Source organism: Genypterus blacodes, unplaced genomic scaffold (assembly GCF_046128005.1).
Source record: "Genypterus blacodes isolate CSIRO-AG114 ecotype Tasmania unplaced genomic scaffold, CSIRO-AGI_Gbla_v1 ptg000156l_1, whole genome shotgun sequence".
NCBI lineage: Eukaryota > Metazoa > Chordata > Actinopteri > Ophidiiformes > Ophidiidae > Genypterus > Genypterus blacodes.
Window position 1 is genome coordinate 472,501 of NW_027466957.1, and position 24,091 is coordinate 496,591.

Here is a 24,091-nt window from a genome sequence, read left to right on the forward strand (position 1 = left end):
AGATCCGTACACAAACGTAGTCCATATTTGTTGGGTAAGTTATTTATATTTTAATATTTCAACATGCTTTAACTAACATGGTTCTACCGCATGTTTTGAGCGGTGAATGTGTGAGCTAGACAGCCAGCCCGTGGTATTTTCGAGCCGTAAATGTACGTTAGCTACCTCGGGTTTAGTCACTGGTTCTTATCAAACGTACTAGGCGCGCGGACAGTTTATGTTCGTTGGTAGCTTGCTGTTAAATTCGTTTTAATTCAGTTTAAATTCAAATGTCAGCTTCCGGCATTAGGGAAGTCCGCTTTACGCCCTGTTAGCATCCGCCATTTCGTGCTGGAACTTATAATACGTAATAATATGGGTGCCCGTTCAGTGCTGAGTTAGTGTTTGTTTTGTCTCGACGAATATTGAGTTTGTCAATTGAAGCAGCCGCTACACACGAACAAATCTAGCTATGTGGTTTAATGTTAATATATTCATGGTTGCTGCTATGATTAAAGCGTCACCGTTACACCTCCTTAGTGCTTTTGCCTTTGCTGTACTGGATTTCCTGCTTATATTTGAGTTCTCTTGTACCAGACACAGGTTACTTCAATCTGCGCCATGGAGTCAGTGGGTGTTGCCAACTTCCTCTTCATGATCCTTGGTTTTGTCATCACTGCTCAGGGTGAGTAGGCAGATTATCTTGAGACACACAGGAAGTACGAGCGTTGCTTTAACTAGAATGAAAACAGCCTCACTTGTCATTCTTAATGTTTCTTTTCTGTGTGCCCTTATAGCCCAAGACTGCGCCCCACCTGATGGAGGACCCAACAGGGTTTTGGTCGATGCAGATATTGGACTAACAGTATTTCCAGAACAGTCTAAAGCCACATTTAGCTGCGTTGCTGGCTATACAGCTTCAGGAGGGTCAAAGTTCGTCATCTGTGCTGGTGGGACTTGGAGCGTCTTGACTCTGACATGCGAGAGTAAATATTAGATCCTGGTTTTCTCTTTCTATGTGATCATTTGCTGTGTTACTTGCAGTTAGTTTGGGTTTAAGATGGAGGTAACTGAGTAATCACTCAAAGAGATGTTGATTTGGAACTATGGAGTGAGATACATGTGTGGATGAAATGTAATAGAGTCCAATATGAGGGAGGAAACGGGTGGTTGTTGCGGATCGGATCCAGGGGCGATATGTTTGATCTTGAGAGTATCAAGAACCACAGGGTTTTTGGTGAACTTTGAGATCTTAAACACTCATCTCTGCCTTGGCCCAATAACTTTTTGGGCTAAATTGCACCGGTCTCTTTTTTGTGTCTTCTTTAAGTCGTAGTTTTTGAAAATCGACAGTAATGTTCTCAAATCCTCTATCTTGAAATGTTGAAGACTGATTTGCATCGAAATATAAACCACTCAAGTACCATCTACATATTACATTTCTATCATGCAGTCTGACACTTCTTCATATCTTTACTTTGTAATTCTTAATGACTAAATTTACCCCTAATTACATCTGTTTCTTTTCAGGGAAGAGCTGTGGCAGTCCTGGAGAATTGCATAATGGGGACATTAAATATGTGGATGGCGATGTGTTGTTTGGACATACAATTACGTTCACCTGCAACAAGGGGTCAGTGCAGGACGTTTTTGAAGCCTTTTTTCCCCCAAAACGTAATCCTAGATAGATGTACGCTCTAATACTATGTTTTACCTTTTGAATGGAGCTCTATAAATAAAAGCATCCACTAAATGATGCACTGGGTAAATATGCATGCCGCCATTTAAATCACATTCTGACTGATCTGAAGTCAATATTGTATCTGTATCTCCACATCTAGTTATGGTGTTCCATTGGAAAGTGGTACTTAGTACTGTTAAATATATTTGATTTGTAGTTTATGGGGTAATTAAGTAAACAGATTGTAAGATCCTTTAAGTCACAATCTTTACTGAGAAGTTCAACATTTTTTGTTTTTTCTCCATCTTTAACTGCTTAATTAGGTACAACCTGGTTGGTAGCAGCAAAAATGGAATGCATTGTGAGGCCAAAGGGTGGAATGGGAGGCTGCCCACATGTGAAGGTTGGTAATCTCTGCTATCACAACATTCCTGACTCCACTAAAAGGCTTTAATATGTATGTGTGTGTCTGCTCTAATACATGTTGATGTTATGTTACAGTGGTAACATGTCTGCCACCACCTGACCTCACCAATGGAAGATTCAGTGATGTGAAGGAAAGCTACAATTTCGGAGAACTTGTAACGTACAAATGTGATGGTGCTTTAATACTCAATGGATCAGTCACACTGACATGCTCAGAAAATGAGACATTCATGCCAGATCCTCCAACATGCATAAGTATGTCTTGTTTTTATTTCAAATTGTTATTTTTCTGAATGTAACACAAACATTCATGGTTATTTGATCATTGGTCTTACAATTTCTTCTGCAGAGGTTCAGTGTGAAAATATTGAAAATGCGCGTAGGATTGGTGGAGCTCCACCCCCTTATGGATACAAACATCATGTGACATTCAAGTGCAATCCTGGACATGGCAATGAAGAAACACACCACCTGGACTGTGGTCTGGATAGTCAATGGCTACCTGCACTTCCTAAATGTGAACGTAAGTCACTAAGAAGCACAAGTCCTGAACACATTATATTAAGAATGCCACCCAGAATCCAGAACAGGTGTGGATCTCTTGGGCTCTCTACTCTGTATGTTTACAGGACACCATGGGCCTCTCACTCACCACCGCTTACTGTAGCTTGTCACCATGTTGTGCCCTATGTCCAAGCTGCTGTTCTGAGTTGCTGGTCACAGTTCACCAGTGGGGGTTAATGATGGCATTAGTAACTCGCCACTCAACGCCATACAACATTATGTATGAGATTGTGATTCTCAGTGGGATTGGCAGTACCAGTGACCGTTTCTCACTACTGGGCTCTATTTGATTGATTTGAGTATTTCAGTATCTATTGTTGGGACCTCAGCAGCATGCTGTGTAACAAAATGTATTGAGTTTAAGTGTAGAAACAGAACGCACTGACAAAATTGTGCAAGAACAAGTTGACGTTAATTATACCATGTTCTTGCTGTAAATGATTCCATGATGAGTGGAACCCTTGTCCTGATTACTCTTTATTGCCATGGCAGCAAATAAAGTCCCTCCTTCTACCACCACCCTACGTCCTCCCACCATTAAGACTCAATCTCCTTCTACCACCACCCTACGTCCTCCCACCATTAAGACTCCTTCTACAACCACAAAGACAGTCACAGCATCAGGTAGAGTCCCCTTTACTACCCAAGTACTATTCAGAGTATTGTGATACATAAAGCTGCGAGTGGCCATCACTGTTGCCTCACAGCAAGAAGGTCCTGGGCCTTTCTGTTTGGAGTTTGTATCTTCTCCTCATATTTGCATTGGTTTGCTCCCACCATCAAAAACATGTATGTTAGGTTTCTCTAATCAAAGCACTGGCTTAGAATTTGAGTTGGTGTGAGGGCGGCGCCCAGTGGCTGCACACTGCTCATGGGTTAGATGCAGAGGACAGATCTCACTTTACGTTTTGTTGGGTATGACTGTGAGAAAGTTTGAAAGAATCGCAATCTCTTAGTCAGAGTAGTGCATAAACATGAACTCGGACTACTTTGTGTGTTTTGTTTTTGTAGAACAAAGTATAACTCGGCGTTAATCGTTGCTGATTGTCTTTGCCATCATATTCATTTTAGTTACTAAGAAACTTGTCCTTTTGTAAAGATGGGAAATGCACTTGTTGTATACTTCACTATCCGTAATGTTCCACTGTCTCTGTCGCTGCATTAGGTGTAACTCCCACCGATGGGCCAAATGGTGAGTCAGAGCACTTTGTTTTCATTTGATTTCCATGTAACGCACAAACGGATGATGTGCATGGCCTTTTTCCACCAAGAGTCAATGAGTAATTTGTTTTGAATGATGTGTTGCAGGCAGTGGAACAACATGGTGGCAGTCATGGTGGTTCATCTTATTGGGTAAGTTCCAACTCAGTGGTCATTTACATGAATTATGGAGGCCTTGTAATTCTGGCTCATATATTAAAAAAAAAACAACATAAACAAAAACTGCATAATAATAATAACATAATAACAACATAATGATAAAAGCTCAATCCATTTCTTTCTTTGCTCTTTGTGCACATCATCCATTTAAGTTTCTGCCGGACTGTGAAGTGATTGCTATTGATACGCAGTAAATAGCAACAATTCTGCTGCCACATTTGCATCAAAAAATAAAACTAGCTAAAGCGTTAGTTGTGTTAAATCTACAAAACATTGGAAACATGTCTGCAGTACCTATCTGATGTTTGCATGTCAGATTATGAGCAGGCAATGGCCAGCAATGGCCAGCAGAATAACATTTGTTGGCATCATGGATTCAAACATCTGCCTCTGTTTCCCATCGAAATAGCCATAATAACTTGTGTTGCCATCACTGCCTGTGGATGTCGTTACTTTGGGTGCCTTTCATTCATCAAGAACAAAAAAGGGTAAAATGTTCCTTAACTTGTCTGTGCAAACTAACCGCTTACTTGGTTGATCTTTGTCCTGGCTTCCTTTTTGTTTTCCCGCACTTAACATTTATATTGCTTCATCCGTGTTCTGACTTCTTCATTCCTTTTCAGTTTGTATTTGTACTTCTTTTCCACTTGACATGTTCAGTGTTGCGTGATCCAAGTTGTGTGTATTTTTAAAATCTCCTAAGTTGTAGTGAATACAGTGGGCAGAGTGTGCTGTAATAACATCCTGATGAACTCAACCTCAGGTCAAATGTAAAGAACTCTTCCCCAGGGGCCTTATGGGGATATCAACCATTTGCTAACAGTACACACACACATTCCAGTGAGGCATTGCTGGAATGTGTGTGTTTCACCTCCTCGGCTAAAGCGCCACATGTAGTCCTAAAGGTCTAAAGATGCCACCAACAAAACCCTTCATTTGAAATGTGGGAGTAAAGGCGTATTAATGTATGGATCCCATTGCTGAGTGGATGGCAGAGATCATGTTTGATCTATGGAATGTTTATTACATGCATACTCTAGGTCCGTTGTTTACGTTGGCTGGTTTATCTTCTGCATAGTACGAAGTGCCGGCAGGGATGAAGCGTCTGTTCATCTCTCATTTCCTGTAGGAAGTCTTACAAGGTATTACAATAACAAAGTGTATCAAGAGAAATTATTATAATGATCATTCTGGCCCCACAATATCTGCTGTAAAGTTAAAATAAATGCTTGATCATGAAAGATCTCAACCTAACTATGGAATCATTTTCAATTTTCACAAAATTTGAAAGGGACAAATAGGTAATTAGGCAACCCTATGTGTCCTTTTTGTTATGCTGTCTCTGCCAGCAGCTATGCATTTATGTGGCGTCCCCCAGAAGGACCTACATGAAGTTGGATTGGGGCTTCATCCCTGCCTGGCACCTTTTTATTACAGAGGGACTTGTGTGTGTGTCTGTGTGAGGGGCTTTCTTTGTAGAGGGGTGGCCTTTTGGAGTGAGAGGGTGATTTTACGGAGATCCTAAACCTTCCTCAGTTGTCTGCCTGGTCGTACAGAATGCATACATGTTGACTGGTCATTATTGGATTACAGCTATCGGGGATACTCTGGGAATGTGGCCGCAAAAGATGAAGAGGGGGAGTTGTAGCACTCTCGGTAAGAGGAAGGATCGCCAAGCATATACTCACTGTAAATTCCCTTATGCCATGTCAGAATGTGATGAAGTTGACACTCTTTCGCTGACTCGAGCATGATTTAACCTCTCGTCGTCCGTATTTTCCTGGACCACTGACCAACCTGTAGCTGACGTCTTTGCACCTCCAGCATGGTTCATCTCTTTCCTCTCTCACAGGCCTGCTTGGATTTGTGATACGGACAATGATTGATTGATTAATTGTGGCCTAATACATTTCTTTCTCCCTCCTGCTTCCCTTTTCCTCTATAGAAAGCAGTGCAGTCCTGCTGATGCAACACTACTGGCTGTAAAACCAGCTGCATGAGGAGAGGAATGGCCTCAGATTGCCCTTGAATGTAGCGGTGTACTCCATGTGCACCAGGGGGGCTTCTGAAAACCCTAGAAGTGAATTTGGTTAGAAATGCTGAAACGATTCTCCCGTCTTTATGTGTCAGGAGCAGAGCCTCATCAGTGATCATACACACACCTCACAGCTGTTTGAATACTTTTCCACAAATTAGCGCGGTGATTTCGAGCTGCCTTTATTAACATCACAGCAGTTTGACCAGCCTGTAGCGATGAAGGAATGTCTTAAGTTTGCTATGTCAGAACACAGCGCTGCATCGCCACACCGTATGTTAATCATTTACGCATTGCATAAAATCTATATAGAGCAACAGTTTCAATACAGTACAATAATTGTTGGAGTGATATTTTGTTTTTCATAGTTCATATGTGGTTGCTGCGTTGATGTTGAACCATCTTTCATGGCTCCAATGTGGACTCGTCACTGTGACAGGTGTCAAACTCATGTTTCGTGTAACCATTTCATCCAGCACCTTAGCAGAGATGGCAATGGGGTCCGTCTCTAACAGTGGTTTCAACATGTGAAGATGCTGTAACGTTCCTTAGGCCTTTATGTAAAGAATCAAGTGTTCTAGCTTGCCTCTTCAGTTGTTTGTTTGGATTTACATCTCCTGTGTAAATATGAACCTGCTTGTTGGGGTCAGTCAAAGTTGGCCTACACATTTATTCTAAATTGTCATAATGGTATTATAATATAATTATAATATAAGTTAATATTGGCACTGTTTTTGTGCCCAATTAAATTGTCTGTGAAATGTCTGTAATATTTAGACCCAGCACTACTCAGTCGAGTTTCTTAAATTTGTATTCAGTTACATGAGTGTTGTGTGTAGACTTCGGTCTCTAAAAATTCTTGCACTTGCCATGCTTTTTTTTATTTATTACTGTCAGAACATTTAATCGGCTACTTGTGTGATGTGCTGTTAAGATTTTTATAATGTACAAAAATAAAATTCCTGATCTTGAAGACTCACCAGTTTTTGAATAAGTGTGTGGACGATGGATGTACATGGAACAATTTTTTTTACATAATATACTTTTTTTTAATTTTTTTTATCAAAAGTATTTGACATGACAATGGGCATACAGTTATGGGTCATTTTAGTGGACATTTTTTAATACAGAAAGAGGGGGAAATGAGAGAGGGAAGAAATGTTGACTGGAACCTATGCATATGTGGACAAAATGTATAGAGGGACGGTGACTTGGGCTAATGACCTGTACAGTCAGGTTGTTTATAATACCGTTGGAGATAAATAGTTGTGTTCAGTGCCAAAGTGAAACTAGTGAGGCCACAATGTCACCTCTCTGCTAGTTGGGTCCTTGTGTAGCCATGTACTGATTATTATTATTTTTCCACACTGAATCTATTGTGTTGTGCTGCAGCGCCATCTTGTGGCTTTGACTACAGACACAGGTGCTGAAGTGTTGGCTTAGGATCTTTAATGGGGGAAAACGGTTTTGTCTGCCTCAAGACAAAATAAATCAGTTTTTGTTTTGACTTAAGACATAACGTAGAACTACCGTGGGATCCATAATGACACTTATCTTGATGGTTTCATATGAGAAACACCTTAGACAGATGCATTCATGGACCAATAGAGTGAAGAGGAGCCAGGGCTGGAGGCTTCACATTGTGATGTCATACTTCTGTTTTCACTTTAGAGCTCTTTGGAGCAATTGGTCTGCACCCTAAGGTCACCAACAGGCGGACCTACAGCCAAAACAGAAGGTTCTGATTTAAAACACGCGGCGCTTCTACTATAATCGACGCCACTTCTAGTGTTTACTGAAATGGTTAATAAGCGAGGAAAACGCACAGACCAACTGCATGCGAGTTAAGCCATCCCACGTGATATAACTCAGCCAATCAGGTTTGTGCATTCCAAGAGGTAAACATTGTGACCCTTCAGTGCAGACAGGCGAGAGAGTTAAGAGGTAAGTTAAAGACGGAAGAAAGTAAAAGAAAGCGACACAGCTAAGAGAAAACAAAGAGAGATATACAGAAAGTTGAAAACAGGATTGAGACGGAGAAAGTGAGAGAAACAGACGACTGCGGCGGAGAAAGTGAAACAAAAATGGCGCTCTCAAAAAAAGAAAAGAGGACATCGAAAATGTCGAGCATTTAGTTTCTGAGATGAGATGAGATCACAGAAACGAAGTGGTCTCAGAGCCCAATATGAGCAGAGTCCACCAGGATCCTGAGCCACACATTCACTGTCCAACAACCTGCCAATCATGAGTGTTCCCACAGAGCGGCTTAGATTTTTCCTCTTCTCTTTTTGTGTTGAGATTTATTATCTGTGAAATTGGATGAGACTGTTGAGTCAAGATGTGAAACAGAAAATGGGAATTTCAAGCTTTTGCTCCCTAAATTTGATCTAAGTTTAAGTTTATTAAAGTTTATTCACTTTATTTGAACACACGCAATGTTCACATTTTATTTATTTATTTAATATCTATACTTATATTGAAATGCAGCCCTGGTTTTGCTTGGTACATATATGTTCTGTGTTACCTGACAATAAATATTGTTAAAAAGTTTTTGAATGGTACTAAATTCATTTGGTTTGACAGTCAGGTATTGAATACTGAAAGGTCAAGGTGCTGGGGACAGTCACACGCTTCTCCCTTGGTTGTAAAATGGTAATTTCCTGTTTTCATCCATCAACCAACTAAACAGCTTAACCAACTTTCGACAATCAAACTCATCTGAGGTTTCATCTGGATCATCTGGACTAAGTGTAAGTTTTAGGCAACCAGACCTGCTGGTAAAGGCTTGAAGGTTGGGGTCTTAGTACTGAAAAGAACAATAAATCTGCTTTCACCCTGTGACAATACAAATGTAGACATAATAACAAGTGCTATGCTTAATAATCATTAAACCATCACAATTCGCGCCTGAACATTTGGCATCATGTGGCTGTAAACTTGTCTTTAAGCAGGAGCCTCAGGAACAAGTTAAGAACACAATCATAAAAGTTGTAACATATAGATGTAACCTAAGCCCCAGTTTTTTTTCTCTGCCCCAGGCTGCACAATTACTGGTCCGATTACCTCAACCCTACCATATTGTGATCACAGGTTCAACCCTCTCCTCATATTGCCATCTTTGGTACACCATCTGACTCACACCAATTTAACATGTTGCAAAAGGAAATTGTTATGTTCACCTGTCTGCTTACTAGACGCCGCCTGCTTCTGCATTCTGGGTTGGGTACAGTCTTGGGTGAAATATCTTCTCTTTGTTTTGTCTTTCCTCTTTTCTTCTCTTCACCACAGCCTATGATGCGATCTGTAGTTGCCTACATTGCTGTTTGACATCATGCTGTTCAAAACTGTACCTATGAGATCATCGCATCAACATCCATGATGCCATCCTGGACTCTGTATCCACTCTACCGTGCTGTGTTCTTACAACCTTCTGCGGCCGTGGCTTCCTGCTGTTCCTGTTTCAATTTACTTTAACATTATTTAGCCTATTTTGTCTAAGTTCTCCTTTCTCTCTCCCTCTGGCTCTGTGCCTCTTTTCGAAAAAATTTAAACGACAGATCAGTCTGTAGTCACTGGTTCTTATCCGACGCACACACGTGTGGACCCGTTGTAAGCTGCTGGTAAGTTCATTTGAATTCAGTTTCTGGATTTATAAAGTAATGTCTGTTATACGCCCTGCTAGCATCAGGCATACTGGGCTTCAATGGTATCATGGTGGTAATCATGTGGCGTGCCTGTTCAGCGCTGAGTTTGTGTTTGTCTTGTCTCAACGAATATTGAGTTTGTCAACTGGAGCAGTTACACACAAACAAATCTAGCTATGTGGTTTAATGTTAATATATTCATGGTTGCTGCTATGATTAAAGCGTCACCGTTACACCTCCTTAGTGCTTTTGCCTTTGCTGTACTGGATTTCCTGCTTATATTTGAGTTCTCTTGTACCAGACACAGGTTGCTTCAATCTGCGCCATGGAGTCAGTGGGTGTTGCCAACTTCCTCTTCATGATCCTTGGTCTTGTCATCACTGCTCAGGGTGAGTAGGCAGATTATCTTGAGACACACAGGAAGTACGAGCGTTGCTTTAACTAGAATGAAAACAGCCTCACTTGTCATTCTTAATGTTTCTTTTCTGTGTGCCCTTATAGCCCAAGACTGCGCCCCACCTGATGGAGGACCCAACAGGGTTTTGGTCGATGCAGATATTGGACAAACAGTATTTCAAGAACAGTCTAAAGCCACATTTAGCTGCGTTGCTGGCTATACAGCTTCAGGAGGGTCAAAGGTCGTCAGCTGTGTTGGTGGGACTTGGAGCGTCTTGACTCTGACATGCGAGAGTAAATATTAGATCCTGGTTTTCTCTTTCTATGTGATCATTTGCTGTGTTACTTGCAGTTAGTTTGGGTTTAAGATGGAGGTAACTGAGTAAACACTCAAAGAGATGTTGATTTGGAACTATGGAGTGAGATACATGTGTGGATGAAATGTAATAGAGTCCAATAATGAGGGAGGAAACGGGTGGTTGTTGCGGATCGGATCCAGGGGCGATATGTTTGATCTTGAGAGTATCAAGAACGTTTTTGTCAAGAACCTTTGAACGAAGGTTTTTGGTGAACTTTGAGATCTTAAACACTCATCTCTGCCTTGGCCCAATAACCTTTTGGGCTAAATTGCACCGGTCTCTTTTTTGTGTCTTCTTTAAGTCGTAGTTTTTGAAAATCGACAGTAATGTTCTCAAATTCTCTATCTTGAAATGTTTTGAAATGTTTAGGACTGACTTGCATCAAAACCATGTAAACATTTACATTTGCATGTAAACAACTCAAGTCCCATCTATCCTGTTTATTATTGAAATGAAAACTTAACTTCTTCATATCTTTACTTTGTAATTCTTAATGACTGAATTTACCCCTTATTACGTCTGTTTGTTTTCAGGGAAGAGCTGTGGCAGTCCTGGAGAATTGTACAATGGGGACATTAAATATGTGGATGGCGATGTGTTGTTTGGACATACAATTACGTTCACCTGCAACAAGGGGTCAGTGCAGGACGTTTTTGAAGCCTTTTTTCCCCCAAAACGTAATCCTAGATAGATGTACGCCCTCATACTATGTTTTACCTTTTGAATGGAGCTCTATAAATAAAAGCATCCACTAAATGATGCACTGGGTAAATATGCATGCCGCCATTTAAATCACATTCTGACTGATCTGAAGTCAATATTGTATCTGTATCTCCACATCTAGTTATGGTGTTCCATTGGAAAGTGGTACTTAGTACTGTTAAATATATTTGATTTGTAGTTTATGGGGTAATTAAGTAAGCAGATTGTAAGATCCTTTAAGTCACAATCTTTACTGAGAAGTTCAACATTTTTTGTTTTTTTCTCCATCTTTAACTGCTTAATTAGGTACAACCTGGTTGGTAGCAGCAAAAATGGAATGTATTGTGGAGCCAAAGGGTGGAATGGGAGGCTGCCCACATGTGAAGGTTGGTAATCTCTGCTATCACAACATTCCTGACTCCACTAAAAGGCTTTAATATGTATGTGTGTGTCTGCTCTAATACATGTTGATGTTATGTTACAGTGGTAACATGTCTGCCACCACCTGACCTCACCAATGGAAGATTCAGTGATGTGAAGGAAAGCTACAATTTCGGAGAACTTGTAACGTACAAATGTGATGGTGCTTTAATACTCAATGGATCAGTCACACTGACATGCTCAGAAAATGAGGCATTCATGCCAGATCCTCCAACATGCATAAGTATGTCTTGTTTTTATTTCAAATTGTTGTAATTTTTCTGAATGTAACACAAACATTCATGGTTATTTGATCATTGGTCTTACAATTTCTTCTGCAGAGGTTCAGTGTGAAAATATTGAAAATGCGCATAGGATTGGTGGAGCTCCACCCCCTTATGGATACAAACATCATGTGACATTCAAGTGCAATCCTGGACATGGCAATGAAGAAACACACCACCTGGACTGTGGTCTGGATAGTCAATGGCTACCTGCACTTCCTAAATGTGAACGTAAGTCACTAAGAAGCACAAGTCCTGAACACATTATATTCAGAATGTCTCTTTGCATTTTAAACTGTCAAAACATGATTACATGCTACGCAACAGGTTTGGTGTGATTTGCCCTGCAGTATAAAAGTGATTCTATTCTAAAAAAAACTCTTTTAACAGTAATGACCAAACTCCTGCCCAATCATGACATTCCTGAATGCTTTGCCTTGGTTTTGCACCCAGAATCCAGAACAGGTGTGGATCTCTTGGGCTCTCTTCTCTGTATGTTTACAGGACACCATGGGCCTCTCATTCGCTCACCACCGCTTACTGTAGCTTGTCACCATGTTGTGCCCTATGTCCAAGCTGCTGTTCTGAGTTGCTGGTCACGGTTCACCAGTGGGGGTTAATGATGGCATTAGTAACTCAAGACAAACGCCACACAACATTATGTATGAGATTGTGATTCTCAGTGGGATTGGCAGTACCAGTGACCCTTTCTCACTACTGGGCTCTATTTGATTGATTGCCACCTGAATGAAAACTACCGTAATTTTCGGACTATAAGACGCACCTGACTATAAGCCTCACAAGCTAAATTGAATGATGTGTACATATATAAACCGCACTGGACTATAAACCGCAGTTTTTTTTTTATGTTTAATTACCATATGTAAGGGTTCGTGCACAGAGGGGATTGTCGGGAAAGAGGCGGCTGTTTGAGGAAGCTCCCATTTATTAACATTTCAACAAACAAGTTGCATATTTGCATAACGTTTTCAAGTGTTACCATTTAGTGCAATAGTAGCTACAGAACATGTGCTATGCTGTGTAAACTGTACTGTATCACATAGCGTTTCAGACACACAAACTTTTCAACTTTCAAACTTAAACGGTGCGCTCCCAGCGCACGTACCGGCAGTGATCTACAGCAGTGGTCCTTGGCATGAAAAAGATTGAAAACCACTGATCTACATTATAGCCTACAGTAGTACCCTAACAAAAAACAAAGCTTACAGCGCTTGACGAGGCAATATCAATTTCCATAATGAGGGTGTCTCACAAACTGTCTCGCTCTCGTAATGTCCGTCTGTCTCGCTGTCGTTCTATCCCTCGTACCATTCGCGGTTCCACTTTTACTTTTGCGCGCTCTTTTCCGGACTGTAACCTGTAAAATCCATAGATTTAGGAATTCCCCTAGTGGCCGTTAGCTGTAAAAATCCATAGATTAGCCGTACCGTTATATAAGCCGCAGGGTCGAAAAATGGGGAAAAAGCCGCGGCTTATAGTCCGAAAATTACGGTACCCGAGTATTTTATTATCTATTGTTGGGACCTCAGCAGCATGCAGTGTAACAAAATGTATTGAGTTTAAGTTTAAAAACAGAACACACTCACAAAATTGTGCAAGAACTCCCTTAATTATACCATGTTCTTGCTGTAAATGATTCCATGATGAGTGGAATCCTTGTCCTGATAACTCTTTATTGCCATGGCAGCAAAAAAAGTCCCTCCTTCTACCACCACCCTACATCCTCCCACCACTGAGAAGGTTCCTCCTTCTACAACAACAAAGACAGTCACAGCATCAGGTAGAGTCCCCTTTACTACCCAAGTACTATTCAGAGTATTGTGATACATAAAGCTACGAGTGGCCATCACTGTTGCCTCACAGCAAGAAGGTCCTGGGCCTTTCCGTTTTGGAGTTTGTATCTTCTCCTCATATTTGCATTGGTTTGCTCCCACCATCAAAAACATGTATGTTAGGTTTCTCTAATCAAAGCACTGGCTTAGAATTTGAGTTGGTGTGAGGGCGGCGCCCAGTGGCTGCACACTGCTCATGGGTTAGATGCAGAGGACAGATCTCACTTTACGTTTTGTTGGGTATGACTGTGAGAAAGTTTGAAAGAATCGCAATCTCTTAGTCAGAGTAGTGCATAAACATGAACTCAGACTACTTTGTGTGTTTTGTTTTTGTAGAACAAAGTATAACTCGGCGTTAATCGTTGCTGATTGTCTTTGCCATCATATTCATTTTAGTTACTAAGAAACTTGTCCTTTTGTAATGATGGGAAATGCACTTGTTGTATTCTTCACTATCCGTAATGTTCCACTGTCTCTGTCGCTGCATTAGGTGGTAACTGGTGAGTCGGGGCTCTCTCTTTGTTGTCATTTGATTTTCATGTAACGCATAAACGGATGATGTGCATGACATTTTCCACCAAGAGTCAATGAGTTATTTGTTTTGAATGATGTGTTGCAGGCAATGGAACAACATGGTGGCAGTCATGGTGGTTCATCTTATTGGGTAAGTTCCAACTCAGTGGTCATTTACATGAATTATGGAGCTCTTGTAATTCTGGCTCATATAAAAACAGATTATGATAAGGCATTTAAATGGCCGGCAGAATAACATTTGTTGGCATCATGAATTCAAACATCTGTGTTGCCATCACTGCCTGTGGATGTCGTTACTTTGGGTGCCTTGCATTCATCAAGAAGAAAAAATGATAAAATGCTCCTTAACTTGTCTGTGCAAACTAATCGCTTACTTGGTTGATCTTTGTCCTGGCTTCTTCATTGTTGTTTGTTTTCCCGCACTTAGGCGTATTTATGGCAGTGTGATAAGAGTCAAAATTCCCACTATGCTTTGCAGGACAAGGCAACCCTATGTGTCTTTTTTGTTATGCTGTGGCAAACGGGACGACCCACAGAAGCACCTACATGAAGTTGGATAGGTGCTTCATCCCTGCCAGGCACCTTTTAATCACAGAGGGGCTTGTGAGTTAATTCAAAAGAGGAAGAGGAAGGATCGCCAAGCATGTACTCACTGTAAATTCCCTTATGCCATGTCAGAATGTGATCAAGTTGACACTCTTTCGCTGACTTGTTGTCCGTATTTTCCTGGACCACTGACCAACCTGTAGCTGACGTCTTTGCACCTCCAGCATGGTTCATCTCTTTCCTCTCTCACAGGCCTGCTGGGATTTGTGATACGGACAATGGTTGATTGATTAATTGTGGTCTAATACATTTCTTTCTCCCTCCTGCTTCCCTTTTCCTCTATAGAAAGCAGTGCAGTCCTGCTGATGCAACACTACTGGCTGTAAAACCAGCTGCATGAGGAGAGGAATGGCCTCAGATTGCCCTTGAATGTAGCGGTGTACTCCATGAGCACCAGGGGGGCTTCTGAAAACCCTAGAAGTGAATTTGGTTAGAAATGCTGAAACGATTCTCCCGTCTTTATGTGTCAGGAGCAGAGCCTCATCAGTGATCATACACACACCTCACAGTTGTTTGAATACTTTTCCACAAATTTTTTATTAACGTCACAGCAGTTTGACCAGCCTGTAGCGATGAAGGAATGTCTTGTCAGTTATCTATATCAGAACACAGCGCTGCATCGCCACGCTGTATGTTTTTGATTTTTTCTGAAGTTTTGCTTTTCGCTTTCTTCTGGGCGTGTGTGTCTGACCACACTTTCCCATCTTATCTGCATTCCGTTGCTTGTACTTGTGACACACAATGACAATAAAAATGAATCTAATCTAATCTAATCTAATTACTGCTGCTGTTTCATCGGTCACATTGGTTTCTACGGGTGATTCTTTTGTTTCATTCTCAGCTGTACTGTAACTGTGCACAGCAACTTCCCTCGGGATAATGAAGTTTGATCTTATCTTATCTTACACTTCAGTTCAGTTTCATTTTGACATCAGCAGTTGTGTATATAAACTAGCTGTTGAGTTGTTCTTCCACATCCTGCCCCTCCTGTAAACCAGAGAACCGCTCGGTAAGTACGGAGTTTTTCTTCAATGATAAAGAAAACTTTGTGAGATGTGATTCTCTTCATCCTCCGCTTATTTCCAGGATCCTTGCCGTTTCCTCTACCACAGTACAGCGTTTGTCTTGAACATGGCAGGTAAGGGAAATACAAATAAAAACATGTAAAAAGACAACTTAATAATTTATTAGTTTGCCTGACAAATGCCAAAGATAGAAAATCAAATCTTGAACTTTTCAGGTAATAGTGATGAATGTGACTTTGATATGATTTAACAATCAAAGGTTGGTACATGATTGCACAATTTCTTTTCAAAACGTTGCGCGATGCAGCTGAAGGTGAGGGAATAAAATATTCAACTGCACCCTGTCAGCTAAAACAGAGAAGTGATATTCACAATAATGCAAAACACACAAAGCTTTCAGATCAAAGTCTTTCTGTGTGCACTATCTTTGAGAGGAGTTGCTGAACTGACTGGTGATGGACTGCTGGAGATGATTGACACCTTTGACCGGCCCGGAGATGCTTATGCTGTTGGCACCTATGCAGGCACCAAAACCTATGCTCATGGATTGGAGGGTAAACCTGGGAAGCGTGTTCCCAAAGCAGGAGTAGAAGCTTCTGCAGGAGTGGGTCACGCTCGTGCTGAATTCAGTGTTTTTGATGCTGAGGCCAAAGGGCCTAATGCAAGTGCAAAAGCAAGAGTCACACCTCTTCGTGCTGAAGCATTTGCCAGAGCAGAGATAGCCAGTGCTTCAGCCGGTGCTGGTCCACTGAAGGTCAAAGTGGGTCTGGCCACAGACACAGGCGTCGGAATTTGTCCAACCGGAGCTGAGGTGAAGGTGCTGGGGACAGGCTTATCCATTGGTAGTAAAATGAGCATTTCCTTGTTAGGAAGTGAGATTGCATTCAAATTGTGGTGAACTGTGTCTTCGTGCAGCTCCAGCTTGTGTTTGTATCACAGCAATGAAAGCTCTGTAACAACGATTTTAACATGGAGTATTTACGAATAAAACCTATGTTATCATTAAAAAGCTGTGTTTGTGTCTGCTGAGAGATTTGAGTAATTTGGGCTGTTTTCATTCATAAACCAACTCAACAACTCAAACTCATCTGAGGTTTATTATCATCTGGAATATTAAAGTACTGAAATACACACACACACACAGAACATACTGACATTCACACTCTCTCCCTCTCACAGTCATTGTAGCAGTATTAATGATATTTCATTAATATATACTGTGTGTTGCTTTTCATGGAGCGCTATAAATAAAAGCATCCACTAAACTAAATGATCATGGATTCAAACATCTCCCTCTGTTTCCCATCAAAATAGCCATAATAAGTTGTGTTGCCATCACTGCCTGTGGATGTCGTTACTTTGGGTGCCTTGCATTCATCAAGAAGAAAAAAGGCTAAAATGCTCCTTAACTTGTCTGTGCAAACTAACCGCCTACTTGGTTGATCTTTGTCCTGGCTTCTTCATTGTTGTTTGTTTTCCCGCATTTAGGCGTATTAATGGCAGTGTGATAAGAGTCAAAATTCCCACTATGCTTTGCAGGACAAGGCAACCCTATGTGTCCTTTTTGTTGCGCTGTGGCAAACGGGAAGTTTTCCTTTCGCTTCCTTCGGGATGTTTGTGTCTGACCACACCTCATTGTCTGCATTCCGTTGCTTGTACTTGTGACAGGCAATCACAATAAAGTTAAATCTAACTTAATCAAATCTAATTGTTGCTTCAGTTCAGTTTCATTTGGACACCGGCAGATTTGGATATAAACCAGCTGTTGAGTTCTTCTTCCACATCCTGCCCCTCCTGTAAACCAGAGAACAGCTCGGTAAGTACGGAGTTTTTCTTCAGTGATAAAGAAAACTTTGATTCTCTTCATCCTCCGCTTATTTCCAGGATCCTTGCCGTTTCCTCTACCACAGGAGAGCGTTTGTCTTGAACATGGCAGGTAAGGGAAATACAAATAAAAACATGTAAAAAGACAACTTAATAATTTATTAGTTTGCCTGACAAATGCCAAAGATAGAAAATCAAATCTTGAACTTTTCAGGTAATAGTGATGAATGTAACTTTGATATGATTTAACAATCAAAGGTTGGTACATGATTGCACAATTTCCTTTTAAAACATTTGTGTGATGCAGCTGAAGGTGAGGGAATACAATATTTATTCAACTGCAAGCTGTCAGCTAAAACAGAGAAATCATATTCACAATAATGCACAACACACAGAAAGCTTTCAGATCAACAAAGTCTTTCTGTTTGCAGTAATTTTGAGAGGAGATGGTAAACTGACTGGTGATGGACTGCTGGAGATGATTGACACCTTTGACCGGCCCGGACGTTCTTTTGCTGCTGGCACCTATGCAGGCACCAAAACCTATGCTAATGGATTGGAGGATAAACCTGGGAAGCGTGTTCCCAAAGCAGGAGTAGAAGCTTCTGCAGGAGTGGGTCACGCTCGTGCTGAATTCAGTGTTTTTGATGCTGAGGCCAAAGGGCCTAATGCAAGTGCAAAAGCAGGAGTCACACCTCTTCGTGCAGAAGCAATTGCCAGAGCAGAGATAGCCAGTGCTTCAGCCGGTGCTGGTCCACTGAAGGTCAAAGTGAGTCTGGCCACAGACACAGGCGTCGGAATTTGTCTAACCGGAGCTGAGGTGAAGGTGCTGGGGACAGGCTTCTCCATTGGTAGTAAAATGAGCATTTCCTTGTTTGGAAGTGAGATTGCATTCAATTTGTGGTGAACTGCGTCTTCGTGCAGCTCCAGCTTGTGTTTGTATCACAGCAATGAAAGCTCTGTAACAACGATTTTAACATGGAGTATTGGTATATGGAGTAAGCTGTGTTTGTGTCTGCTGAGAGATTTGAGTAATTTGGGCTGTTTTCATTCATAAACCAACTCAACAACTCAAACTCATCTGAGGTTTATTATCATCTGGATTATTGACAAAGTACTGCAATGTACTGAGTAACACACACACAACATACTGACATTCACACTCTCTTCCTCTCAGTCATTGTCACACACACACACACACACACACACACACACACACACAAACACACACACACACACACACACACACACACACACACACACAGAGAGATCAGGACGTTTTCTCCTCAACATATGCATCACATTTCAATTCCTGTACACATTCCATCTCTAATGTTGCCGTTCTTAAGTCCAAACACACACCATATCGGTCTCAGGGCTGCATGCGCAAGGCTCCGTCCAGTCTAATGACCTCGCCGTTAATCATGGGGTTCTCGGCCAGCGATGTCACCAGGTGGGCAAACTCGGCTGGTTCTCCCAAGCGCGAGGGGAAGGGAACCTGACGGGCAAGAAAGGAGCGCACCTTCTCTGGAAGCCCAGCCAGGAGAGGCGTGGAGAACAGGCCTGCAGGAGGACAAACACAGGTACATTTCACTTTGGACACTTTGACACAAATGTTTAGATTACTAAGTTAAGACCAAAGAAGGGATGAACCGGGATCCATCGGACCACGGGACACACAGGCAGAGTGTGACAGGTGATGCAGCCTTAACTTGTGTATGTCAAATGTATGTTCAAATGGAAAGAGAGCAGCGTTTAGTATTCTGTCTATACCAACCAGGAGCTATGGTGACAACTCTGATGCCGATGGGTGCCAGATCTCTGGCAATGGGGAGGGTCATTCCCACAATGCCACCCTTGGATGCAGAATATGCTGCCTGGCCAACCTAAAGCAAAAGAGAGAACATTCTTTCAAAACTGAGACATGCTTCATTGACCACTAAGCCTGTGTGTGCTTGTGTGTTTTTTGATGTACCTGTCCATCAAAGGCTGCCACGCTGGCAGTGTTGATGATGCAGCCTCTGTGTCCGTCTGCATCAGGCTCGTTCTTCGCCATCTGAGTTACGGCGAGGCGGATCACGTTAAACGTTCCTGCGATGTTCACCTGGAGGGCAAAGACACAAGATTAACACACGGGGCGCTGTGTATACACGAGTGGCACTTTATCCTTTTATCTGTGTGCACGGTTCACATTGATGACGCGTTGGAAGTCCTCCAGGTTGTGAGGGAGGTCCTTATTTAGGTTGTACGTCTTTAACGCCACAGCGATGCCGGCACAATTAACGGCCAGGTCCAACTTTCCGAACTTCTCTCTGGCCAGGGTCACTGCTGAGAGCACATCGGCTTCAGATGTTACCTAGGCAACGAGGGGTCACCAGTTATAGACCAACAACCATTTCCACCCTAATAACATACATCAAACTGATGAAACAGCTAATGAGGATGCTCATATTATTTACATTATATCGGCACAATTTACAAAATGGATGTATAAGTGTATGGATGCCTGAAAGTGTGTAAATCCAGTGTTCAGTGTGTGCCGATGTTTAATGGCCTCACGTCTGCAGGAGCAAAGGCACAGCGCTCCCCCAGGCTGGCTGCCAGAGCGGGGCCATCAGAGGAGGGGAGGTCCAGGATCACAGCAGAGGCTCCATGCTTCACCAGCCGCTCAACTGTGGCTCGACCCAAACCAGAGGCACCACCTGTCACCAGGCCAACCATGCCCTGGAGACACAGGGAGACAGAGAGAGGGAGAAAGAGAGAGAGAGAGAGATTTGGATATTGCATAACAAACATCTAAACATTCTCAAATACACTCTCTGCTGTCCCAATGTCAGAAATGCCACACGGCATGCTGGGAAACGAACACCACGGCACAATGAAACTTATGCATTTAGCCGCTGGAAATCAGAAAAGCCACAGAAAACCTCACTGTCGTCACCGCAGAAGACAATTTAAACTCTTGGGCATCAAATGCACTCGACTCAGTTCATATTTATAAATGCGATGAGGAGAGAAAGGAGTTTTCTTTCTAAATTCTCACCTTGACACATCGAATGTTCGCCATGTTCACGCAGAGCGGCTGTGTATACGTCACGTCAAAGATCGTGTATTTAATAGAGGAGAGCCACTCCTCACACGCAATAGAGGATGGGCCGAGAAGCGGTGAGAAACTATTGCAACCGCGTAACTCGAAAAGAATAGTTAGTATTATTACATTTATCTTAAAAATGAAAGGGAAAAAGGTATACAAATAATCCCAAAGTGTCGGAGAAGAAAACCCAACACACGATCTGTTCTGTTTCGTGTTGTAGAGCACGACCACGAGCTAAACAACACGAAAGTGTGTAATTAATATTGAAATAATTATTTTCTTTCAACAGCGCCTGAGATTTGTGTAAATGTATATTAGATTATGTGTTAAAAGATCACAGTTGGCCGTTTGTGGACAATCTAAATATTAGATAACGTGTCTGTACAGAGTGAGCGCTCCTGCTTCCCGTCTTTGATTTGTAGACACTCAGAGGGAAACTAAACCCCGCCTACTCCGATCTGACCAATGGGTGAGCGCTGTGAGAAAAGCCCGTTACTGCCACGTGCAGAGTGCGCGTGGGGGGATTCTGTCCAATCACAGGAGCCGTAGAGCAAACCAAGGTCAGCTCAGGCAACCACCTGATGCTTCCTGTCTGACTGGCGGAAGCGACGGAAGCAGCTGATACGTAGGAGAAAAATCAAGTTGGAACCTTGAACCTAACGTTCTTTACCACCATACATCTATCTGCTTTCTAATAGGTCCATGGTTTTCATTTGGCTGTTACATTTTGTGCTTCATGAGACATTTTCTTGACAACATTACACCGCAAACATTTTTATGTAGAAATTATCTTTATTACTGTAATAAATGACATGAACAGATAAGTGTTGAAACATTGCATATCTGATATTTTAATTCTTTCTAGACAGCCGACGACAGATAAATAGGACACAAGTTTCATGGCCCAGCAGCATGGTGGAGCTCTATACTGCCACACTGTGGAAGGCAGTAAGTTGTATAGTTGTATCTCCAAAACAGGGGTTTGCAACATCCCACCCCACAACAACACAACTTACTACCTCACCACAGCACGGCCACAAATGCGTCTGCTTTGGGCCCACAGTCACAACATGGACATCAAGTGTTACATGCAGAGTTTAGACATTAATGTGATCAGATGTGATAATTAAAAGTGGGTTAGGGTTACAAACAAACACAAAGAGCCGATACTGGCATTTGATGCGTTTCAGCTCCGAGGGTGTGAAACCACAGTTGAGATGAAAAAAATGGAAAATCACCAATATTACCAATAATATGTCAGTGAGTCATGCATTGTCTTCTGACGGTGCAGATGGATGAAATTGTAACAGAGGTAAGGAAATGCCTATCACACAAACAAAGCAAAACTCAATATAATCTGATGTTCTTCCGAGCACTTGATGAAATTTTGAAGCTCTGCTGGTCACCAACGGCAACAGACTTCAGTCACCTTGGCAACCAAAGGCACGATGTAGTCAGGCCGGCAGTCTTAAGTCCCGTCGGTGAAGGTTTGGTTGCCGTGGGAAAGACAGTAGGCTGTATAGTTATCTCCCAGATCTGGTGTGATCCTAAAACTATACAAACTACTACCTCATCCCACAGCCCCCCCGGTGGCACACACACACATCTACTCCTCTCTATTTGACTGCAACACAGATGCTGAGCGGGTCTGAAGGCCACAACATCTGGATACATCTGTCAAAAATCAGAAGGGACCAGGGATTCTGAGTTTACTTTGCATTTTTGTAATCTCTCTCAACGTCATTTTCAGGATACATTACATTACGGTCATTTAGCAGACGCTTTTATCCAAAGCGACTTCCAATAAGTGTGTTCAGGATAGTGTGTGGGAAAGAAAAGGAGGAGCTTGACAGAACCGCTGCCCAACAAGTGGACCGCCGCTGCCGTGTGATGCAGGTGTGGCTGGTGAAGATGGACGCCATCCCCTGAAGTGACCCGTGGAAAGGGGCTCTCCACCACGGCTCACTCCCTCATCAGTACCCCAGTGTTTAGTGAACAATAACCCACACATTACATTACGGTCATTTAGCAGACGCTTTTATCCAAAGTGACTTACATTACATTACCACCCATTACAGAGGGGGGAGCAGTTGGGGGTCGGTGCCTTGCTCAGGGGCACCTCGGCAGGGACTACCCCCTACCGACTGAGCTACTGCCGCCCCACCCACCCACACACCCCACCATACCATCATTAGATGACACCAAGGACATCCGAACCCTCAATCCCTTGGCTGAGTCTGGATGCCTGGTAGGAGATGGCCGCAATGACCAGAACTGGACCGAGTGCAGGCCAGAACAGAACTGAGAAGAGAAGTGTCCACAGAGGTAACAGAACAGATGACCATCATGGAGCCCACAGAAATCCTCCACCAATGAAGTCCCTAGTTTAAAAAAAAAAGCAGGTAATGTGGGGACAGGACATGATGGATTGGCCACATTAGCTACACAATCAATCAATCACCGATCTGTCACCGACCGCTTAACAAACTGCTGCTAGCTCGTGTCTTACCTCGGGTTAGTCCAATGCTAACATCGGCATTGAGTCAGACATCCGAACTAGTGGCGTAAGATACTTAGTTTAGACAAATATCAAAGTCCTCGCAGCTTTATTTAACACCTCAATAAGACAGAGGTCTGCTGTCCATGCGAGGTGGGAGGCTAATTTAGCATTGAAGCTTGAGCGAGCACTGCAGGATCAGCAGGTTGCCATTGAAGTGGGTGAGCCAGCTAGCCAAAAGTGCTAGCTGACAACTAGCTGGAATTGGCGGTTCTCACCCTCTGTGTCTGTCCGCTGAGAGCCGCCCGCACCCGGACAGGCAGCTCCCAGCTCCGCCCGGCATCGTGAACGTCTCCTCACCCCCATGCCCAGAACGCCAAAACGAGTCACTGCGGTATACCTCAGCCCCCCCTGTAGCCCAGGTGGCTCCGCCTAGCATCCTCGCCATCTTCACTGCCAGAGCGGGTTTAGTGGTCCCTGCTGGCTGCTGAGATATGCAAGTATCGCGAGACCGACACGTACGTGAGGCGCGCTCAGAACGAGACTTGTTCAGCTATGGAGCAAACCCACAAATGTGCTGTAACACCGACGATCACAAACACTGGAAACATCGCGTGAACTTGGAAATTAACAGCGTATATTGAAGTTCAATCTTATGAGTTTAAGCGTTACACATTGTAATTAGGGTGACGGCAAATACTTTCAATGAAGCGTCGCATGACTGATAGAACTCACCGGTGCCAAATCTCTTCTGATAAATAACCAGAAAATAAAAATGCGAGACACTA

At 42.5% G+C, this 24,091-nt stretch overlaps 3 protein-coding genes across 13 annotated transcripts in view; 2 read left to right on the forward strand and 1 right to left on the reverse strand.

Moving 5' to 3' along the window:
• Nucleotides 1-7,038, forward strand: part of LOC143013119 (C4b-binding protein alpha chain-like) — a 7,141-nt gene extending 103 nt beyond the window's left edge. The window contains exons 1-13 of one of the 8 annotated variants that reach the window (XM_076166601.1): nt 1-34; nt 577-664; nt 777-965; nt 1,510-1,612; nt 1,984-2,063; nt 2,162-2,341; nt 2,436-2,609; nt 3,143-3,274; nt 3,816-3,842; nt 3,959-4,003; nt 4,440-4,518; nt 5,624-5,686; nt 5,976-7,038. The exon at nt 1-34 is cut by the window's left edge and continues 103 nt beyond it. In XM_076166601.1, the coding sequence (XP_076022716.1) occupies nt 601-664; nt 777-965; nt 1,510-1,612; nt 1,984-2,063; nt 2,162-2,341; nt 2,436-2,609; nt 3,143-3,274; nt 3,816-3,842; nt 3,959-4,003; nt 4,440-4,518; nt 5,624-5,678 (1,128 nt within the window). In that variant the 5' untranslated portion in view covers nt 1-34; nt 577-600 and the 3' untranslated portion in view covers nt 5,679-5,686; nt 5,976-7,038. The other 7 variants (XM_076166602.1, XM_076166604.1, XM_076166608.1 and 4 more) reach the window with 7 other exon arrangements.
• An 898-nt stretch (nt 7,039-7,936) lies between these two features.
• On the forward strand, nt 7,937-15,142 carry LOC143013121 (C4b-binding protein alpha chain-like). 4 transcript variants are annotated; one of them, XM_076166613.1, is made up of 12 exons: nt 7,969-8,009; nt 8,755-8,815; nt 9,104-9,685; nt 10,011-10,098; nt 10,211-10,399; nt 10,998-11,100; nt 11,473-11,552; nt 11,651-11,830; nt 11,928-12,101; nt 13,579-13,671; nt 14,343-14,387; nt 14,736-15,142. In XM_076166613.1, the coding sequence occupies exons 4-12, from the start codon at nt 10,035-10,037 to the stop codon at nt 14,867-14,869; spliced, it is 1,062 nt and encodes a 353-aa protein (XP_076022728.1). In that variant the 5' UTR covers nt 7,969-8,009; nt 8,755-8,815; nt 9,104-9,685; nt 10,011-10,034; the 3' UTR covers nt 14,870-15,142. The 4 variants fall into 4 exon arrangements, with proteins under 4 accessions (XP_076022726.1, XP_076022725.1, XP_076022728.1 ...); XM_076166611.1 differs by having other exon boundaries at nt 7,937-8,009; nt 8,649-9,685; XM_076166610.1 differs by having other exon boundaries at nt 7,957-8,815.
• A 3,641-nt stretch (nt 15,143-18,783) lies between these two features.
• Nucleotides 18,784-20,865, reverse strand: hsd17b10 (hydroxysteroid (17-beta) dehydrogenase 10). Its single transcript, XM_076166614.1, has 6 exons — nt 20,756-20,865; nt 20,272-20,436; nt 19,904-20,068; nt 19,688-19,816; nt 19,490-19,598; nt 18,784-19,275 (listed from the first exon to the last, which is right to left on the reverse strand). Exons 1-6 carry the CDS (start codon nt 20,777-20,779, stop codon nt 19,085-19,087), a joined length of 783 nt encoding a protein of 260 aa, XP_076022729.1. The 5' UTR covers nt 20,780-20,865; the 3' UTR covers nt 18,784-19,084.
• Nucleotides 20,866-24,091: the final 3,226 nt, after the last annotated feature.

Excerpts from the sequence above, each read along its gene's own strand:
- hsd17b10 (XM_076166614.1), bottom strand. The coding sequence starts at position 20,779 with ATGGCGAACATTCGATGTGTCAAG. Across the intron at positions 20,437-20,755 it reads CGAACATTCGATGTGTCAAG|GGCATGGTTGGCCTGGTGAC; the intron begins GTGAGAATTTAG and ends CTGTGTCTCCAG. Across the intron at positions 19,276-19,489 it reads AGTTGTCACCATAGCTCCTG|GCCTGTTCTCCACGCCTCTC; the intron begins GTTGGTATAGAC and ends GTCCTCCTGCAG.
- LOC143013121 (XM_076166611.1), top strand. The coding sequence starts at position 10,035 with ATGGAGTCAGTGGGTGTTGCCAACTTCCTCTTCATGATCCTTGGTCTT. Across the intron at positions 10,400-10,997 it reads CTTGACTCTGACATGCGAGA|GGAAGAGCTGTGGCAGTCCT; the intron begins GTAAATATTAGA and ends GTTTGTTTTCAG. Across the intron at positions 14,388-14,735 it reads ATGGTGGTTCATCTTATTGG|GACAAGGCAACCCTATGTGT; the intron begins GTAAGTTCCAAC and ends TATGCTTTGCAG.